This window comes from Oncorhynchus masou, chromosome 11, assembly GCF_036934945.1.
Source record: "Oncorhynchus masou masou isolate Uvic2021 chromosome 11, UVic_Omas_1.1, whole genome shotgun sequence".
In the NCBI taxonomy this organism is placed as follows: Eukaryota; Metazoa; Chordata; class Actinopteri; order Salmoniformes; family Salmonidae; genus Oncorhynchus; species Oncorhynchus masou.
The window spans coordinates 56,068,915-56,088,589 of NC_088222.1; the positions used below are offsets into that span (position 1 = coordinate 56,068,915).

The 19,675-nt window shown below is 41.7% G+C and overlaps 1 protein-coding gene and 1 long non-coding RNA gene across 3 annotated transcripts in view; one reads left to right on the plus strand and one right to left on the minus strand.

Annotated features, from left to right (window-relative positions):
• The window catches only part of LOC135548861 (transforming growth factor beta activator LRRC32-like), an 11,967-nt gene extending 850 nt beyond the window's left edge, over nucleotides 1–11,117 (minus strand). The window contains exons 1-3 of one of the 2 annotated variants that reach the window (XM_064978900.1): nucleotides 10,998–11,117; nucleotides 8,543–8,639; nucleotides 1–3,724 (exon numbers count right to left, since the gene is read on the minus strand). The exon at nucleotides 1–3,724 is cut by the window's left edge and continues 850 nt beyond it. In XM_064978900.1, the coding sequence (XP_064834972.1) occupies nucleotides 1,802–3,724; nucleotides 8,543–8,635 (2,016 nt within the window). In that variant the 5' untranslated portion in view covers nucleotides 8,636–8,639; nucleotides 10,998–11,117 and the 3' untranslated portion in view covers nucleotides 1–1,801. Of the gene's footprint in view, nucleotides 3,725–8,542; nucleotides 8,640–10,164; nucleotides 10,543–10,997 lie in introns of those variants that run through there. The other variant, XM_064978899.1, reaches the window with a different exon arrangement.
• LOC135548862 (uncharacterized) lies at nucleotides 8,538–18,506 on the plus strand. The gene is made up of 3 exons (XR_010456898.1): nucleotides 8,538–8,623; nucleotides 13,713–13,829; nucleotides 17,658–18,506. It is a non-coding gene; the product is annotated as an uncharacterized LOC135548862 (long non-coding RNA).
• Nucleotides 18,507–19,675: the final 1,169 nt, after the last annotated feature.

Consider the following 19,675-nt stretch of genomic DNA (forward strand, 5'->3'; position numbering starts at 1 on the left):
AACTCTCTACAGGTTGGTCAGTCCTTGTTGTCACTTTGTAACTGCATTGTTCTTGTCACAAGCTCTCCTCCTCATCATTCTCACTGACCTGCTGGGGCAAGTGTTGGTTAAGGACAATCCATGACTGGGGAATTTCTAGTGTTCATGATTGGTCTTGTGGGCTAGGCCTATGCAGATAATAAGGGCAAGATCTCTTTACGAGAACAAATGTAACATGGATAGCTTCCACATGAATAGCAAAGCAATCTATCTTCAAAAACAACATTGATTGTCTCCAATCCTTGCAATTACATGATTTTGATTGATATGAAGTTGATCATGGAGATGGTGGTGGAAAAAGCTGAATGCTACGCAATTAAGGATTTCAGTCTGGCAGGGGTTCACGACAGCATTGATTAAGCTTTGCCAAATTCTCTGTGAAGAAAGTGTTGGGTTGGTGTTATCTTCTCTCACTCCGCTCTGTCATTCAACTGACATATTGTAGGGAGAAAACCTAAAGAACTAAGGGCCAGATTAGAATGCATTATTAAAAAGGCTTCTTCTCTCCAGTGAAACAAAACAGGTCCTTGTTTCTGTTAAAGCCTCACTGGTCCACTGTATCACTTAACTTATCAAACCGCTCACAGCCTCTCCATGTATGGTAGCAACCGGAGAGGATTTCGGGGGGAAAATCAAGGGAAAAAAAACATGGCTGGAACCCAGCGTTGTAAAATTGCGCATAATTATTTAGTACAGGCTTTTTCGAGAGTGAGTTGATCAAAAACAGGAAAGGTATCTGCAGTGCCCTACAAGCTGTTAAAACAAGCTACAATTTGCTATTACCGCAGGTGTTCCAACAGTACTGCTTCCTCTGGAGTTATTGCTTCAATCCTGTTTTTGGTCTCCACTTACCACCCCATACCTCCTGTACATCTACCAGTGAAAAGTACAAACATTCTGTTATGAAAATAATATTCACCGTAACTATCCTACAGAGGGTGAAACATTTCACTTCTATACAGTACTTCCTATTTATGTCCCATTAATAGGAACTGTACATTCTATAAAACACTAAGTGTATACTATTGTAGTGTCACAGTCATCTAAAGAACTGCAGCCATAACCTTCAAACCCTGTGGTTTCATAATGCTGTGCTGATGTTGAAATTAGTTGGCTCTCCACTCTGCCATTACATGGCATTGGTGGGCATGTTTGCATTATGTGCTCCCTACTTAGTGTAATTTAGTGGCATCAAACACACATTCAAAAGCAGGCTAATAATGTAAAAAAAATACAAATACAATCAAATGAAAGTGCAAACTACAGCATTGATAAAGAGAGGCCTTGGTGTTTGGCCATAAATCTGGATCAGCAAATCTAATGCATATCAGCTGACCCTGTGCAGTCATAAAATATTTTGCCCAAGTGGAAATGGCTAAATGTCTATAAACTGTATGTGCACATGATGATGCTAATTATATGAAAAGTGACCACAATCATACTCTTGGGTTTTCACATGACTGTCTGTTATTCCCTAGAAGAAGAGAACAACATCTTCAATTTATGATACTTCTATAAACCACAAATCTGACCCAAAATGAGTCACAGTACTTCCTGGATGATAAAATGTAATAAAGTCATGTTGTTGTGGTCATAGTTTTTGTGTATTTATTTTTCTTTTAACTTGAAGACTTGGCTGCCATGTTCTAGAGTTAAAATTAGGAAATAGTGCACACTTCACATTGAAAATTCTCTGCTTAGTAGTCCCTCTGAGGAGACACATTTCCAGCATCTCTTTCTCCCCAATCGCAGGACACATTCTTCAGGCCCTGAAGCTACTGTTGAGGTCACGCCTCCTGAGGTGGCACACCTTGGAGAGCACCACCAGCACCACGATCAGCACCAAAGCCATCACCACAACGACGATGATGCTAGCGCTCTTACTGTCCAGCTTCTGACACTGTTCCTGCGTCACGCTCCTAATGTTTAACTCCACTAGCTCTGAATTCTCCATGTAATGGCAGGTTACTGTGGCGATGTCCGGGACGACCACATTGGAGCGTTGGAGCATGTTGAGGAAGCGGGGGTTGCTACAGCAACTGAGGGGGTTCGAGCCCATGTAAAGGGTTTTGAGCGTCCGCTCCAGGACCACGACTGTGTCGTACTCCAGGGTGACTAGGTTGTTGTTCTGCAGGTTCAGGGACTCTATGGAGGGCTCCTTGTTCCACAAGGGGAGAGCACTCAGCTTGTTGGTGGACAGGTCCACAAATTTGAGACTGCTTAGCAGGGAAAGGTCTGTGTTCAGTTCTGTGATGTGGTTCTCTCTCAATGACAGGTGAGTTAGGAAGTTCTCCAGACCAGAGAAAGAATTCTGGTGAATATCCAAGCCTGGGTTTAGGGACAGGTCCAGCAACCTGAGCATGGTGCCATTGAAGGCATACGGTGGCAGAACTTCAAGACTGTTTCCAGAGAGGTTCAAGAAGTGCAAGCTTGGTATGGAAGCAAAGGAGACACAGCCTGATGGATCCTGGGAGTTGTGGTCTGTCTGTGGTGGTTGTTGCTGTGAGGGGCAGACTTTCAGGTAGTTCTGCTGGAGGTGAAGGCCTCTGATGCTGGGCAGTCTTTGGAACGGTCCAGAGTCCATGGTTCTGAGAACATTCCCTTGTAAGAAGAGTTCCTGCAGTGACCTTAGGGTGTTCTCCCCAAACGAGAGTTTCTGTAGGGCATTGTAACTCAGGTCCAGGGTCTTCAGAGAGTTCAGAGGGCTCCCCTGATCTACAGAAAAGGTCCTGATACAATTATTACTGACGTTGAGGTGCTCAAGGGACACCATGCTGCAGAAGAAAGACTGCGGTATGCTATTGATCTGGTTGTAGCTCATGTTGAGGTACATAAGCCTTGAGAGGTCCTGGTGTAGGCTGGTTCCACCTGACTGTGTGTGAGGCACAAACGTGTCTCTGAAGTGCTCCATCTCATCCGCTGTCCCCGTGGTGTTGATGCTCATCAGGCGGTTCCTGGACAAATCCAGGTACATGAGCTTGTTTTTTCTTGGGAGAACGGGGAAGTAGTGGATCTTGTTTTCCCTCAGGTCGAGGTAGAGGAGCTCGTACTCTAGGTCTGAGTCTGTGGTTTGGAAGCACTCCATGCTGTTCCTACTGAGGTTCAGCACCTTCAGTTGGGAAAGGTTAAAGTCAGTGATACAAGTGATGGAGTTAATGGACAAATCAAGCTCGGACAGATGGATCAGCGAGTCAAATGCTCCATCATCGATCTCTAAGATGACATTGTTGTGAAGATCAATGTTTCTCAGGGCCAAAGATCCACAAAAGGTATCCTTGCCCACTTTGGTGATACTATTGCCATTCAGAGAAAGGTTCATGAGTTCTGGGGCTTCACTGAGAAAGAAGTCGGTCATCCCTGTGTACAGGCCATTGCCTGAGAGGTCAAGCCTCTTCACGGCCGCAAGAGGCCCAATGCTGGTTTTCAAAACAGCGAAAACATCCAAGTAATTACTGGAGAGGTCCAGCACTTGCAGATTGGTCATGTCTTTGAACAGACCCGGCTGGATGAACTGGATCTTGTTGGAGTGGAGGTTCAGATGATGAACGGTGGTGTAGATTGATAGAACCTCTTGGGTAAGGTTTTGTAGAAGGTTCCGAGATAGATCCAGCTTTTGGATGCCATGAGGAAGCTTGGCCGGAACAGTCCTCAGGTTCAGATCGTTGCAGTACACATCATTCTGTACCTGTGGACAAAACAAGGAGAGATAACTACATGAGCTTTGAACTTCATGGCACCACTGCACACTCCCAAATGACTGCAAGTCACCTTGACACTTTTCACTCTCACAAACCAAATGGTTTGTGCACATGTAGAGAGTTGTTTTATGGGCCATTGTATCTGTGTTTTTTGGCAGTCAAGGGAGACTGTTAGGCTTGTTGTGGGGTTTTCACCTCATAAAACAAGCTCTTGTTACACCCCCTCTTCCACCCAGGGATTTTCAGAACGCCTAGTGGACAAAGAGTCTCTTTCCATTATTATTTCAAACATTCAACTATTAACTTATCAGTGTGGCTGGTAATTTAAACCATATGGCATAAGCCCTCTCTCTAAATACAGCCCATAAAACACACATACGTGCACACACGCACACACACACACACTCAACTCACATAAAACAAAGTGGATTTAGGTTCATGTCATACATTTGAAGTAAGTAACAGGCCTTCCTTCATTTTTTTTGCTAAATGTCAAGCTTTTTGAATGCTTTCTTCTGGCTTTTATAAACAAATGTTACCTTATACATTTCTGATTAATAACTTAACTCATATGCAATTGAAATAGCCTGCAAATCATAACAATATATGATTATATTGTTTATATACAATAAAGCTATCATGGGTCATATATCATTATAAGATCTAAAGATGTTATAACAGAAAGAGAAAGAAAGTGAGGTACAGCACATCCGTAAAACCCCAACTTGATGTTTCCATCTACTTATTATTCTATTTTAATCTCTTTGGTGCAATTTTCACAAGTATGTGGTACATTTTCACAACTCTTAGTACAAAACTCCAAACAGATAATCAAAAAGACAGTTGTTTCAAAACTTAATTCACTGAGTATAACACACAAAATCATACAGTCACATATTCACCAAACTTAATCAGTGTTTCATCTAGAAATACTGTACATGTTTCACATTGCAATACATGGTCATATACATTTGAAGTCGGAAGTTTACATACAATTAGGTTGGAGTCTTTAAAACTTGTTTTTCAACCACTCCACAAATTTCTTGTTAACAAACTACAGTTTTGGCAAGTCGGTTAGGACATCTACTTTGTGCATGACACAAGTAATTTTTTGTTTACAGACAGATTATTTCACTTATAATTCACTGTATCACTATTTCAGTGGGTCAGAAGTTTACATTCACTCAATTAGTATTTAGTAGCATTGCCTTTAAATTCTTTAACTTGTGTCAAATGTTCCGGGTAGCCTTCCACAAGCTTCCCACAATAAGTTGGGTGAATTTTGGCCCATTCCTCCTGACAGAGTTGGTGTAACTGAGTCAGGTTTGTAGGCCTCCTTGCTCGCACACGCTTTTCCAGTTCTGACCACACATTTTCTATAGGCTTGAGGTCAGGACTTTGTGATGGCCACTCCAATACCTTGACTTTGTTGTCCTTAAGCCATTTTGCCACAACTTTGGAAGTATGCTTGGGGTCATTGTCCATTTGTGACCAAGCTTTAACTTGCTGACTGATGTCTTGAGATGTTGCTTCAATATATCCACTTAATTTTCCTGTCTCATGATGCCATTTACTTTGCTGCAGTCCCTCCTGCAACAAAGCACCCCCACAACATGATATTGCCACCCCCGTGCTTCACAGTTGGGATGGTATTCTTCGGCTTGCAAGTCTCCCCCTTTTTCCTCGAAACATAACGATGGTCATTATGGTCAACCAGTTCTATTTTTGTTTCATCAGACAAGAGGATATTTCTCCAAAAAGTACAATCTTTGTCCCCATGTGCAGTTGCAAACCGCAGTCTGGCTTTTTAATGGCGGTTTTGGAGCAGTGGTTTCTTCCTTGCTGAGCGGCCTTTCAGGTTTTGTTGATATAGGACTCATTTTACTGTGGATATAGATACTTTTGTATCTGTCTCCTCCAGCATTTCCACAAGGTCCTTTGCTGTTGTTCTGGGATTGATTTGCACTTTTTGCACCAAAGTACATTCATCTCTAGGAGTCAGAAACGCGTCTCCTTCCTCAGCGGTATGATGGCTGCATGGTTCCATGGTGTTTATACTTGCGTACTATTGTTTGTACAGATGAACGTCGTACCTTCAGGCATTTGGAAATTGCTCCTAAGGATGAACCAGACTTTTTTTCTGAGGTCTTGGCTGATTTCATTTCATTTTCCCATGATGTCAAGTAAAGAGGCAATGGGTTTGAAGGTAGGCCTTGAAACACATCCACAGGTGAACTTCCAATTGACTCAAATTATGCCAACTACCCTATCAGAAGCTTCTAAAGCCATGACATCATTTTCTGGAATTTTCCAAGCTGTTTAAAGGCACAGTCAACTTAGTGTATGCAAACTTCTGACCCACTGGAATTGTGATACAGTGAATTATAAGTGAAATAATCTGACTGTACACAATTGTTGGAAAAATGACTTATCTCATGCACAAAGTCGATGTCCTAACCGACTTGTCAAAACTATAGTTTGTTAACAATAAATTTGTGGAGTGGTTGAAAAACAAGTTTTAATGACTCCAACCTCAGTTTATGTAAACGTCCGACTTCAACTGTATGTGTGGTAAAGTAGTCAATAGTTAAGTATTTGTTCCCATATTCATAGCACGCAATGACTACATCAAGCTTGTGACTCTACACATTTGTTGTACGCGTTTCCTCTTTGATTTGGTTGCATTTCAGATTATATTTTTACCCAATAGAAATGTATGGTAAATAATGACCTGTCATTTTGGAGGCACTTTTATTGAAAATAAGAATAGAATATGTTTCTAAACACTTCTACATGAAAGTGAATGCTTCCACGATTATGGACAATCCTGAGTGAATTGTGAATAATGATGAGTGAGAAAGTGACAGATATCATACCCCCAAGACATGCTAACCTCTCACCATGGGGAAGGTGGTTATTCACGATTCCTTCAGGATTATCATATTGCTTCTTATATCGATACCTATTCTTATTCTATTCTTAAAAGTGACTGCAAAGTGACTTCACCCGACATGGATGACAATACCCTCAAATTAAAGCCCACATTCTGCACTTTAACCTCATAGTCATTGTTTGATTTCAAATCCAAACGTTTTACGTATACAGCCAAAAGAAGAAAAATGCTTATCAGTTCCAAAAATGATGAAGGGCACTATATGTATCTTACATGTTTTGTTATTGGATTAACTGGTTTTTAAAATAACAAAATTGAGAAGATATCATTATGATGTGCTTTGGTGACTAAACTAATGTACTCATTATATTCACAGTAAACATTGGTTGTACGGTGAAAGATGTCTACAAACAAAATGTATTCACAATGAAAGCTTTTGTGTTAAAAGTGTCACCAGTTTGTAGTTTTGTTCTAAGAGTTTAGAAAATGCATCACATACTTGTGAAAATAGTACCAAAGCTATGAAATAAAACTTAGAGAATGCATAAACAATGAACACTGCCTCTAAAATGAAAACATCTCCTTCGAGTCCGTTCCATTCAAACTGGCACGCTATGATATCAGTTCTTGCAGTCTAAAGAGCCAATTTCCTGCCCAGCTCCAATTCATCCTGCCTGTTTATACAGTTTAGTCGTTAGTAGTCAGGAATGCAATACATTCCCAGAACTGCAGCAATATGAATTTCGTATCAGATATTGTTTCCTTGTGTCTTCGCAGAGGGTGGAAAAATTAGAGAAGGAAAACACCAAAGGACTTTAATGTTCTATGGACTCAGGGCAGAAAGCTAGTGTATGCCAGAGCCTCCTTTAGTTAAAGACTATCAAAGAAAATTGTGTAACATCAGGTCCAGATTGATAGTTTCTGAGAGAGGGAAAATTCCCTTATGGAAAGCAGCCCTGGGGCTTTCAGCTCCTTAATATAAGGAGCTGTGGACGTAGAGCCGCTTCATCCAAATACGGAGCTCGACGAGATTACACATTTGTCCCGGCAACCATTTAGACAGAGGAAGTTAGTCAGCCAGTCTACCCAAGGAAGATGCCAAGAAGCGTCCGACTTTATGTCCAGCTATGTCTAAAAACGTACATGAATGTAGGTGCTTGGAGGATGAGAGTTGAACACACTGTCTGAAAGTGATTGGAGACATCACAAGCACAGTGCAGAGCTGTGAGGTAATGGAACATGTGCCTCCTCTATGGCTATAGTTTACTTTTTATCTTGCACTCTCACACACACATGCCTATTCTTCTCCATCTCAAAATGAAACAGTGTAGGTGCGACTACATTTGGGTTATGTGGTCAAACTGTGTGTTCTGTTATCTGCTGTTCAGAGCATGAGGAAACAGCATGGCCAGAATAACAACAAGGATCGGTTTCATATCACAAGACTTCAATAGAAACGTTCTCTGCCACCGGAGAATTTGAAAGTAACCAATATATTTTGGATATACAGTACATGAGAGATTTGTGAGAAAAGTGCCAAAACTCTCAGATAATAACATCAAGGTACACACAAGCAGTATTGTAGTACTCAGATTTATCAATAAAACATAGGATACTCTATCAAATCCGATAACAGAAACATCAGTTATCAGCAACTATCAACACTATTCCTCCCCTCTATGTAATTATAATCAGGGGTCCCACATTAAAATAAGTACCCCAATGCCTATTTATTGTATTACACACACTAACACTTTGTGATAAGTGCATTACAAATTAAATGTATTCATATTTTACATGGCAGTTACATAGTTTACACATTACGTAGTTTCAGCTGACATATTTGTGGTTGACAGCTATGAAAACATTCAAAAAGTCTGCTACTGCGGAAACTCAGTTCAGGGTCACTTACCACTTGGCAGTGGGAGAGCTGGCGTGAGGGATGTAACAAGGATTCTGCCACATCACTGACGATAGCCAGGACCAGCCAGAGGTAGGCTGCCATGGTGCTGTGACACACAGAGAGGGGAGGAGAGAAGAGACAGAGCAGACATGAGTGCAGGAAACACAATGATGGGTTTTTTTTATTTTATTTTACTAGGCAAGTCAGTTAAGAACAAATTCTTATTTTCAATGACGGCCTAGGTTAACTGCCTGTTCAGGGGCAGAACAACAGATTTGTACCTTGTCAGCTCGGGGGTTTGAACTTGCAACCTTCCGGTTACTAGTCCAACGCTCTAACCACTAGGCTACCCTGCCGCCCCGGGTTATGACATGAACTGAGACCATCCACAGGAGGAATTCCTAACAGGGAAGTTGTTTCTCTGGACACGGTTGCCTTTGTTTGACTTGTCATTGTTCATTTATTCCACTTGTGACGTCAAATCGCTGGTACTAAAAATGCATGACTGATCTTAACTGAGAACGTCTTGGTTCGTTTCGGGAAGCCCGCACATACAAGGCTTTGCTTTGAATACTTTGCAGTAATATTCAATCCCGTGAGAGTTAAATTGTGATTATTTCTTAAATCATGAAAATGATTACGCTTGTTACCTCAATGTCTCTGGTGTCTGCTGACCACCAATTACATTTGCAAACTTTTTTGTATTTATTAAGGATCCCCATTAGCTGCTGCCAAGACAGCTACTCTTCCTGGGGTCCTGGGGTCCCCCAACATTAAAGCAGTTAAACCTAATCAGTCACAATATGACCCTACATGAAAATATGGAATACTTTACAATATTTCAAGGAATGAGAGTAAAAGAGAGATTGGTTTGCTAAATAAGAGTAAGTGTAGTGGATACGTAAAACATTTTAGCATGCCACTATATTTAGTTCTTGTTCCTCTCAGGCTTGTTTTTAGTCTTAAGTGACGCAAAAGGAATCTCCCACTGATCACTCATTATTATTATTGGAACAAAGGTAATCTTTAACCAACAACAATGACTTGTTTTGGTTGTTACAGCTGAAGTGCTGACCTTTTCAAAATCGTAGATTTACTGCCTCACCAGAAATTGTATAATGTGACTGCTAAAACTAATTCCAGAGATGAAAGTGTGATTCTCCCTCCATGCCCTATTTGTCTTTTGTACAAAGCCTCAAAGGTCTCAGACTGTTTTTAGGTAGAATGAAAAAGCAAGGCTGTCATTGCATGACTTTTCTTTGACATGAGCGCGATGCTATCCACATCACTCAGGTAACAGGGAAATACCCTTTGAATCCTCATTGAACAACGCTCGCCTCAGAGACTTCACAATAGCCCATTAGAACATAACTCACACATTCTCTCTCATATATTCATCAGTACACAAATCCACACATTTTCTAATTCTCTCCCTTCCTCTTTTACATAGGACATGTCTTTACCTACCCACAACCGCCACTGCTTATTATCTCAGTCTCCTCTCCTCTGCCCTCTGTTGCACAGCTGAGGACCCTTCTACCCTTCTCCAAGGCATTCCTACCATTCACCCTAACCAGCAAGTAATAGAAACCACACACGCCAGCATATTATCGTTGTCCATAGGTGTTTACCTCTCTTAGAAATGGTTACTTTCCCCTGCAGTCTTCTGCTCATGCTGCTGCTCCTGTGGTAATCTTACATCCTCACTGACACACACACCCACACAAGCACTCTCACACACACAGCCGGCTCTTCCCTGCACCATTCAGTGCTGGTCCAGGGCTAACACACCCTGTGAGAATATCCGGCATCATTGTTGCTTTCCCCCTTCCCTTTTTTAGGGAAATACCTTATATGGGATTGGGAAGTCCATTCTCACCGTAATTACTCCAATATCATACTAATTTCTCTCTCTATTTCTTCCTTTCTCTCGCTTTCTCTCTCTCTCTCACACACCTTCTCGCTATCTCCATTTAGTCACTTCTCTCTTCCTTTCTCTTCTCTCTTTCTTCTCCTCCCTCTCTTCATCTATTGTTAATCAATCAGAACAACTGGGTCCTACTTCTTTGTGGCTTGTCATTCCCACATGTTGGCAGTTGCTCATTTTGGAACAGCTGTATACATAGTGAGGTTATAAATTCCTTGTACCTTTCTGAAAACAATTAGGCATGCAAAAACACATAAACTTCTGAAAGCGCTCGGTTGAGAGGTTATTTATTATGTGGTCTCTGTGGCCAGCCAAGTTATCATACGCTAACCAGATTGTTATTCTATTCTTCGGAGAATGATAAACAAACATATTTACAAGACGTACAATTAGGTTACATGTCATGGACATATGGCTAACTTTCAAATACTGTTTAAGCCTCAACTGAAGATGTAAAAGACAGGCACATACAAATGCATGCGTGCGCGAGTACGCACACACACACATACACACACATACACACACACACTGGCTCACCATTTCCATCCAAGGAGACAATGTCTTGTGAGATGTTGTACCGTTCCAGAATTGAATGGCAGAAATATGTTCCTCTCTCCCCTAGTTCATCCGGAGATATGCATGAGTCATTGAAGTGAGGGTCTGTCAGTGGCAGTGCGTTTGGCAGCATCCTCAGTCCAGTTATATTGAGCCCAATGGGGAATCCCATGACATGGTGTGCCTACCTACCCTAAGGGATAAAACTAGATTATCAAGTTTACACTCTTAGAGGGTTCAAAAAGGGTTCTTCGGCTGTCCCCATAGGAGAACCCTTTTTGGTTCCAGGTAAAAATGATTTTTGGTTCCAGGTAGAACCCTTTTGGGTTCCATGTAGAACCCTCTGTGGAAAGAGTTCTACATGGAACCAAAAAGGGTTCTTCAAAGGGTTCTCCTTTGGGGACAGCCAAAGAACCCTTTTAGGTTCTATATAGCACCTTTTTTCTGAGAGTGTAGGATAGACACACTTTCGGTTTTGGTTTCATTTATCCAACCTTGAAAGCAAAATTACGTATTTCAGACATCCATGGGACAGTACTCACCAAGTGAGCAAAATGACGTCTTTTAGATGTGCACGGACATCGGCGTTGGACAGTGCTCACTGGGAAATGTCTTCAGTGCATTATCAATAATAATGGTCTATCCATTTTTACCCAGTGTTGACAGGTTATGAAGTTTCTTCACTATCTGTCATTGACTTAACTCTGGCTCTGAATTAACTCCACTAAAAGTTGAAAGGGTGAACATCTCTAGACACACCTGTTTGTGTGGAAAACAGAACTTTTCAGGTTTTTGTTTTTTAAGTATCAAGGTATATGTGTCCCCCTAGTGCCAAAGAAAATGTATTGCACATGTGCTCCACATAAATACTATAGAATGTTGAAAACCATTCTTCACTTTGAAAATTGCTCCTGTGTAATCTGAGAATGTTAATGCTTCTCAGTGGTCATTTAAATTTGATTTGTGAGGTTTTTAACTTATAAATCCCTCATGAATTTACTACAACTCTGACCCTGTCATATGAGGTCGGCCTACACAACAATGTTAGTTTCAAAATTTGTTCAAAATATGTTTAAAAATCGTGCTGATGTCATGGGCTATCAGTTATTGCATCCATAGCTCCATACATTTCTAAAGTACCTGTTAGCTTTTTTTTTTTCAAGTTAAAGTGGTGGAGCAGCAAAATGAATGACAGATTATGGCTTTAATAAACAGCCAAACAACAGGCTAGGAAAGAAATAGGTAACAAACACAGCCAGTCAGCCACATAGATTCAACCACACTACACAATACCCTCCATCATTTGCTCTCCCTCTACAGTTCGGAGCTCCCCGACCTTATACCCTATCTCAGTGGGCCCCCCTGGTGGCGAGGTCTCTCCTCTTTTCCTTTTCCTCTTACATTACAAAGTATGGTGAAGTTGTCCCTAGATGCTGATCTTGGGTCAGTTTTGCACTTTCCCCACTAATGGTTAAGGTTAAATCTGTACCTATAGGGGAAACTTCACCCTGGAGCTTATGTTACAGAGCTTCATTACAGTACTGCATTGAACCATTTTTGTGATGAATGATTCTGATATGTTTTTGTTTGTCCTATGTCTCGGAGATATGAGATAAGATATGAGATAAGAAAGCTCAAGAAATATATATATACAGTACCAGTCAAAAGTTTGGACACATCTACTCATTCAAGGGTTGTTCTTGTTTTTTATATCTTCTACATTGTAGAATAATAGTGAAGACATCAAAACCTTTAAATAACACATATGGAATCATGTAGTAACCAAAAAAGTGTTAAACAAATCCAAATATATTTTATATTTGAGATTATTCTAAGTAGCCACCCTTTGACTGGATGACAGCTTTGCACACTCTTGTCATTCTCTCAACCAGCTTCATGAGGTAGTCACCTGGAATGCATTTCAATTAACAGGTGTGCCTTGTTAAAAGTTAATTTGTGGAATTTCTTTCCTTCTTAATGCGTTTGAGCCAATCAGTTGTGTTGTGACAAGGTAGGGGTGGTATACAGAAGAAAGCCATATTTGATAAAAGTCCATATTATGTCAAGAATAGCATCGCGAGAGTCATCTTTCCATGAGTGGTCATATTAGTTTGTAGGCCATTCAGATCGTTCGGACGCTACAGACGTTTTCGTGAATAGATGGATGTCTCATGGTCTGACAAACACCACTGTAACTCAGCCACCTCCACCGCAGACGTGTAAAGCTGATGTACTGTACAGTAGGCGGATGCTTAAATGGACAGATTTTGATGGGGATTTTTTATTATGTTACTTAGATGGACGCACAGGTCAATTGCATTTTCTTCCTCAATGTAGTTCAATGCAGTTTGTTTTTAATTGCTTTTCACTGTATTTCTGCCCTAGATTTATTTACCCAGACAGACATTTCCAAAGCCTATAAGAAAGCCCAAGGCGATATAGTGGCAAGGAAATTCTCCCCTCAGGAATGCAGTGACATTTTGCAAAGCTATGGAACATGTCCACATGCCTCAGTTCTGAAATCTGGGGTGGTGTGAATCAAGAGTCTCAGAGTAGGAGTGCTGATCTAGTATCAGCTGTTCATGCAATCTTATTCCTTGTGATCTAAATGGCAAAACTGATGTTAGATTAGCACTCCTACTCTGAAACGCTTGATAGCCTACATGTTGTCCCTGACCTGATTGTATTGTCTTGCAGGAGGTCAGTTGAACAGCTCGGACGTGTGGAGGCACATGCCCCTGGTGGACCACGGTCCACGTCGCCTCCTTGGCCAAGGCCAGGTGAAGAAACAAGATGGCTGCTCTGCTTGGAAAGGTAAGCCTTCCTTTGTTCCAGTTGCCTACCATTGAGGATACAAAGCCCCATAATCATTGACATCCACGTGTGATTGAGTCCAAGTCAGAGTTGCGAGCGCTTAGGATTTCTCCCATAATGCTGACCTATTCCCATATCTGGTTGTACTATTGTCTATACGGCAAAAATAGATCTGGTACCAGGCTACCATAATGCATATCAGGCTAAATCTTTGTAGCAGGCTGGTTTGCAATTTGACCATGTTAGACAGTGTAGAATAAGAATTGTACTAAGTTTGGCTGTGTGCCTATGTTTGTGGTTGTAGCTGTATGTAGCGAGAGGCTTTTTGATTTCCCTCACACATATCATGAAACCCCAGTTCAAGCTTAAGAACTTGTGAATATAGACAAGCATACCCCAACTCTAAATACGGATTCAAAAACAAAAGTTTTCAATGCAACAGAATAGCAAGATAGTTGACATAACATAATCTACCAGCACGTGTTGTTATTCTACTCTTCACCACACTGAGACAAAGGCTTATCAACTCAAACAATAGCTGGATCATGGAATAGCAAGTACTCCCTGTGTTGATCTATCAAATGTCAACCGAGGTTCTTCAATTGTGACATAGAAGAGACTGAGAGCCTTGTTATGCTTTTGTGGCTTTTTGGGAAAGTTTTGTGGAATTTCATGCAATGTTACCTTTTATAAAGAACGCCTTCAGAATCATGTTACCTACTCTCATGTTACATGTTGTCGACTTACACATGATCCATTTGAAGAAGCTCTCCAAACTGTAATCCTCATTGGATTGTATAGGGCTATAACCAAAAATATGCTATTCTTTTGTGCCTTAAGAGCTTGCCTTAACACGATTCTTATAATGGATTCTGGAAACAAGGAGCATTCCAAACTGTAAACACTGTCATACTCTCTCATTAAGAACCCCATCATTCAGTATTTGCCTACAAAACTGACACACTGTTTGTGTCAAGTGGATCAGCTGTTGTCCTGCTGATGTGTACGCCACTCCTCTCACAATACTGTAGTATTAGTCAAATGTAGAGTTGATCTTTTTCTTACAAGACCTTGATTGTACTGTCCATAGAGGTTCAGTGCTTTTGGGTCGATTTCCCAGACACAGAATAGTCCTAGACCAAAAAGCCCTTTCGATGGAAATTCTTCATTGACATTCATTTTAGTCCTAGACTAGGCTTAATCAGTGACCAGGAAACCGCCCCCAAAAGTAATGTATTATAAGAAAACCCTATAGTCCTACTAAACATCCTAATAATACATAATAAAGGAGACATTATCTACTTATATACACATGTAAAATTTGTGCCCATCTCTATACTTAAAGGAGAATATCACAGCTGCTCTATTTCACTATACACTCACCGGACAGTTTATTAGCTACACCACCGGTTCACGAAAATGTATCACTCCCACAGACAGTGAGTCAGGTGGCAGTGGCTTGCTATATAAAGCAGGCAGACAGGCATCAAGCCAGTCAGTTACTGTTTGGTTGAACATTAGAATGGGCAAAACAAGTGACCTAAGCAACTTTAAGCATAGTATGATCGTCGATTCCCGGCGCTCCAGGTCCAGTATCTATCCAGTAACGGCCACCTTCCTAGGCTTTTCAGGCATTACCGTGTCTAGGGTCTACAGGGAATGATGTGACAACAACAAGCATCCAGTCAGCGGTAGTTCTGTGGGCGAAAGCAACTTGTTAATGATAGAGGTCGAAAACGAATGGCAAGAATCGTGCAAGCTAACAGGCCGGCCACAAACAGACCAATAACGGCGTAGTGGTGTGCAGAATAGCATCTTGGAACGCACAACGCGTCGATCCTTGTCACGGATGGGCTACTGCAGCAGACGACCACACCAGGTTACACTCCTATTAGTACGTGATCACCAATGCTGGACAATTGAGGAGTGGAAAAACATTGCCTGGTCCGACGAATCCCGGTTCCTGTTGCATCATGCTGATGGCAGACTCAGGATTTGGCGTAAGTAGCCTAAGTCCATGGACCCATCCTGCCTGGTACAAGCTGTTGGTGGTGATGTTCTGGTGTGGGGAATGTTTTCCTGGCACACGTTAGGTCCATTGATACCAAATGAGCAACACTTGTTTCCAACACCTTGTAGAATCCATGGCCTGAAGAGTTCAGTCTGTTCTGGAGGCAAAGGGGTGCCCAAGACAGTACTAGATGTGTTTACCTTATAAACTGGCCTGTGAGTGTATATGTCCTTAAATATGTAATTAACATATCATATGTGTCATAAAAATGTAGAATTTCCTCATTAAATGCAAATATGAGTGTTTCCGCATCTCACCAGCTACATGGCCTGGTTATAAGCACACCACAATATCCAGAAATCATAACGATTTTAGGGTGTGGAGGACCGCACCGTGGAGGTGTGAAAAATATAAAAATGTCTGTCTTTGTAGCTAGCACTTTCAGCGAGAGGATTTCGAAATGGAACTGAAGTCTCAAATGTGGTTCCCATGTAGTCGAATGTTGAAAAGTGATGCTATTCTATCGATTTTCCCCTTCACTTCAAAGGGTGAGCTATCTGATCAGCCAACATCCGCGCAGCAGAAAATAAGTCAACCTGAAGTAATGTAGCTACCTGGATAGCTAGTTAGCGAACTACATTCGTTTATCTAAACCAAAATCTAGCTAGCTGGCTTTCATAATATGCTGGCTAGACACTCCAAAGCATATCAATATAATTTGGCAGCTGATATCTGCCGATTTGCTATGTAACTTTGCATGCTAACGTTAGCTTCGTCAGGCTACGTTAGCTAACAGCTAGCTAGCGATCTAACTACCCCGGAGGCTAACATGACTATATTCTATTTAGAGTCCGATCCCATCAACATCTGCAGAGGCATCAACATTAAGCTCAGCACCAGGAACTAGTGTAAGTCACCTTCTAAAATCTACTCAATCTTTCCATGACTCCATGATGAGCAAATAAATATACTGGAGCTAGGAATAAGCATGGTACATGTCTTGTTGCTATAGTTGGTGTTTACAAGTAGGCTACAGCTTCTACTGTAGTTTTCTCTGTATTATGGAGGCTTCGTTGATTGTTCATGCAAGGCTTGGAGACAATTGGAGGAATGGAGGTATTAGTAAGGAGGGGATGGTGGGGGTGACTGGTGTATGTCTGTTGGGGGGTGGGTATTGTATGTGAACGTTAGTATGCATGATTTATTGACATGAGGGAGGTGGGTGGATATAGTACATTGTTTGAGTGTGTATTGGTGGGGGCAAAGTAGTAAAATGTTGGTTAAGACTAGTCATGCTGCTGATGATGATTACTTTGACACCAGCTTTATTAGTACATAGTCTGTGACCCATTCCATGAAAGCTTTCAGCCTGGAATAAACTGAAGCTCAACATCATCTGACTTTGAAACAAGCCAGGACAGCCAAAGGTACATTATTTATTTAAAAGCACACTCTTGTGACTAAACTGTCTACAAGCCAAGTGCGCCTCAAACCTTTCCCACACTTGCAGTCAGTTCTTTGACATGGGGGAGAGGGGCTGTTAATATACTCTTCTAGCTTATTCACTCTATTGTTGGCATTGCTTGTCTACTCAATAGCACAACTATAGGTGCTCGTACACAATACATGACTAGACTGTCTACAAGTCAAGCCCCCGTATCACATCTTTGCCAACAGCCTGTCTCAATGCCCCATTATTGACTCAAAGTGTACCAAAACACATACCAGTCTACTGTATGCTTTTTTGTTACAGATAGATGAACATGGGTTTATTGTATGGTTACACATCCTCATGATCAGTCTGCATGTCTTTCCAGGAGACAAATCTTCTGCAAGAGGTCGAAGCAGTGGGTGGTGAAGAACGTGTGCGAGAAGCTTGTCTACCTGGCTGTGGAGTGCAGAAAGGAGCCAGAGTCACTGTCCCCAAATCCAACACAAGCTGCCGTTAACCTAAACCAGCTGTTATTACAAGAAGAGGTTCACCAGCTGAAGAACATTTTGGAACATTCAACCAACGCAACATCCATATTCAGTTAGACTGATGTTGTAGTATGATATAGAATACCGAGCATGCTTACAACTGCATTGTGGTATAGATATTGTCAGCTGGTGTATACAATGGTGTTTTATATAATATATTTTACAAGTGTACTGACAAGTGACAAAATTATTCCGTCTGCATCAGAAACCAACAGTGTTGACTTCAACTTTTTGATCAATTCATTATGATTGATGAATTGATAGAATTTATGAAGGGGGCAATCTAATGTAGAGGTAGCCTGAAGAGTTCTGTTATACTCTCCAGGTCTATGCCCAAACAGTTTGAGCTTCTACTTTTAAAAATCCATCACGCCAGAAATAAGTCCCTCACTGTTGCCGCTTGTTGTAGACCCCCCTCAGCTCCCAGCTGTGCCCTGGACACTATATGTGAATTGATTGCCCTCCATCTATCGTCAGAGTTCGTACTGTTAGGTGACCTAAACTGGGATATGCTTAACATCCCGGCCGTCCTACAATCTAAGTTAGATGCCTTCAATCTCACGCAAATTATCAAGGAACCTACCAGGTACAACCCCAAATCCGTAAACATGGGCACCCAAGATATCATCTTGACCAACTTTCCCTCTAAATACACCTCTGCTGTATTCACCCAAGATCTCAGCAATCACTGCCTCATTGCCTGCGTCCGTCATGGGTCCGCGGTCAAACGACCACCCCCCCATCACTGTCAAACTCGCCATAAAACACTTCTGAGAGCAGGCCTTTCTAATCGACCTGGCCCGGGTATCTTCAAAGGATATTGACCTCAACCCATCAGTAGAGGATGCCTGGTTCTTGTTTAAAAGTGCCTTCCTCACCATCTTAATAAGCATGTGAATTTAATTTTTTTTAGAACTAAGATATAGCCAAAGGTTCACTCCAGAATTGACTGCCCTTGACCAGCACAAAAACATCCTGTGGCCTACTGCACTAGCATTGAATAGTCCCCGCGATATACAACTTTTCAGGGAAGTCAGGAAAATACACAGTCAGTTAGGAAAGCCAAGGCTTTTTCAAACAGAAATGTGCATCCTACAGCACTTATTCCAAAAGGTTCTGGGACACTGTAAAGTCCATGGAGAATCAGAGCACCTCCTAAGCTGCCCACTGCACTGAGGCTAGGAAACACTGTCACCACCGATAAATCCACGATAATCAAGAATTTCATTAAGCATTTCTCTACGGCTGGCCATGCTTTCTACCTGGCTACCCCAACCCAGGCCAACAGCTCTGCCTTCCCCGCAGCAACTGGCCCAAGCACCCCAACCCCGCTTCTCCTTCACCCAAATCCAAACAGCTGACGTTCTAAATAGAGCTGTAAAATCTGGATCCCTACAAATCAGCTGGGCTAGACAATCTGGACCCTCTCTTCCTAAAATTATCCGCCGCCATTGTTGCAACCCCTATTACTAGTCTGTTCAACCTCTCTTTCGTATCGTCTGAGATTCCTAAAGATTGGAAAGCGGCCGCGGTCATTCCCCTATTCAAAGGGGGAGACACTCTAGACCCAAACTGTTACAGACCTATATCCTTCCTGCCATGCCTTTCTAAAGTCTTCAAAAGCCAAGTGAACAAACAGATCACCGACCATTTAGAATCCCACCGTACCTTGTCAACTACATAATCCGGTTTCCGAGCTGGTCACGGGTGCACCTCAGCCATGCTCAAGGTCCTAAACGATACCATAACCGGCATCGAGAAAAGACAGTACTGTGCAGCCGTCTTCATCGACTTGGCCAAGGGTTTAGACTCTGTCAATCACCGTATTCTTATCGGCAGACTCAACAGCCTTGGT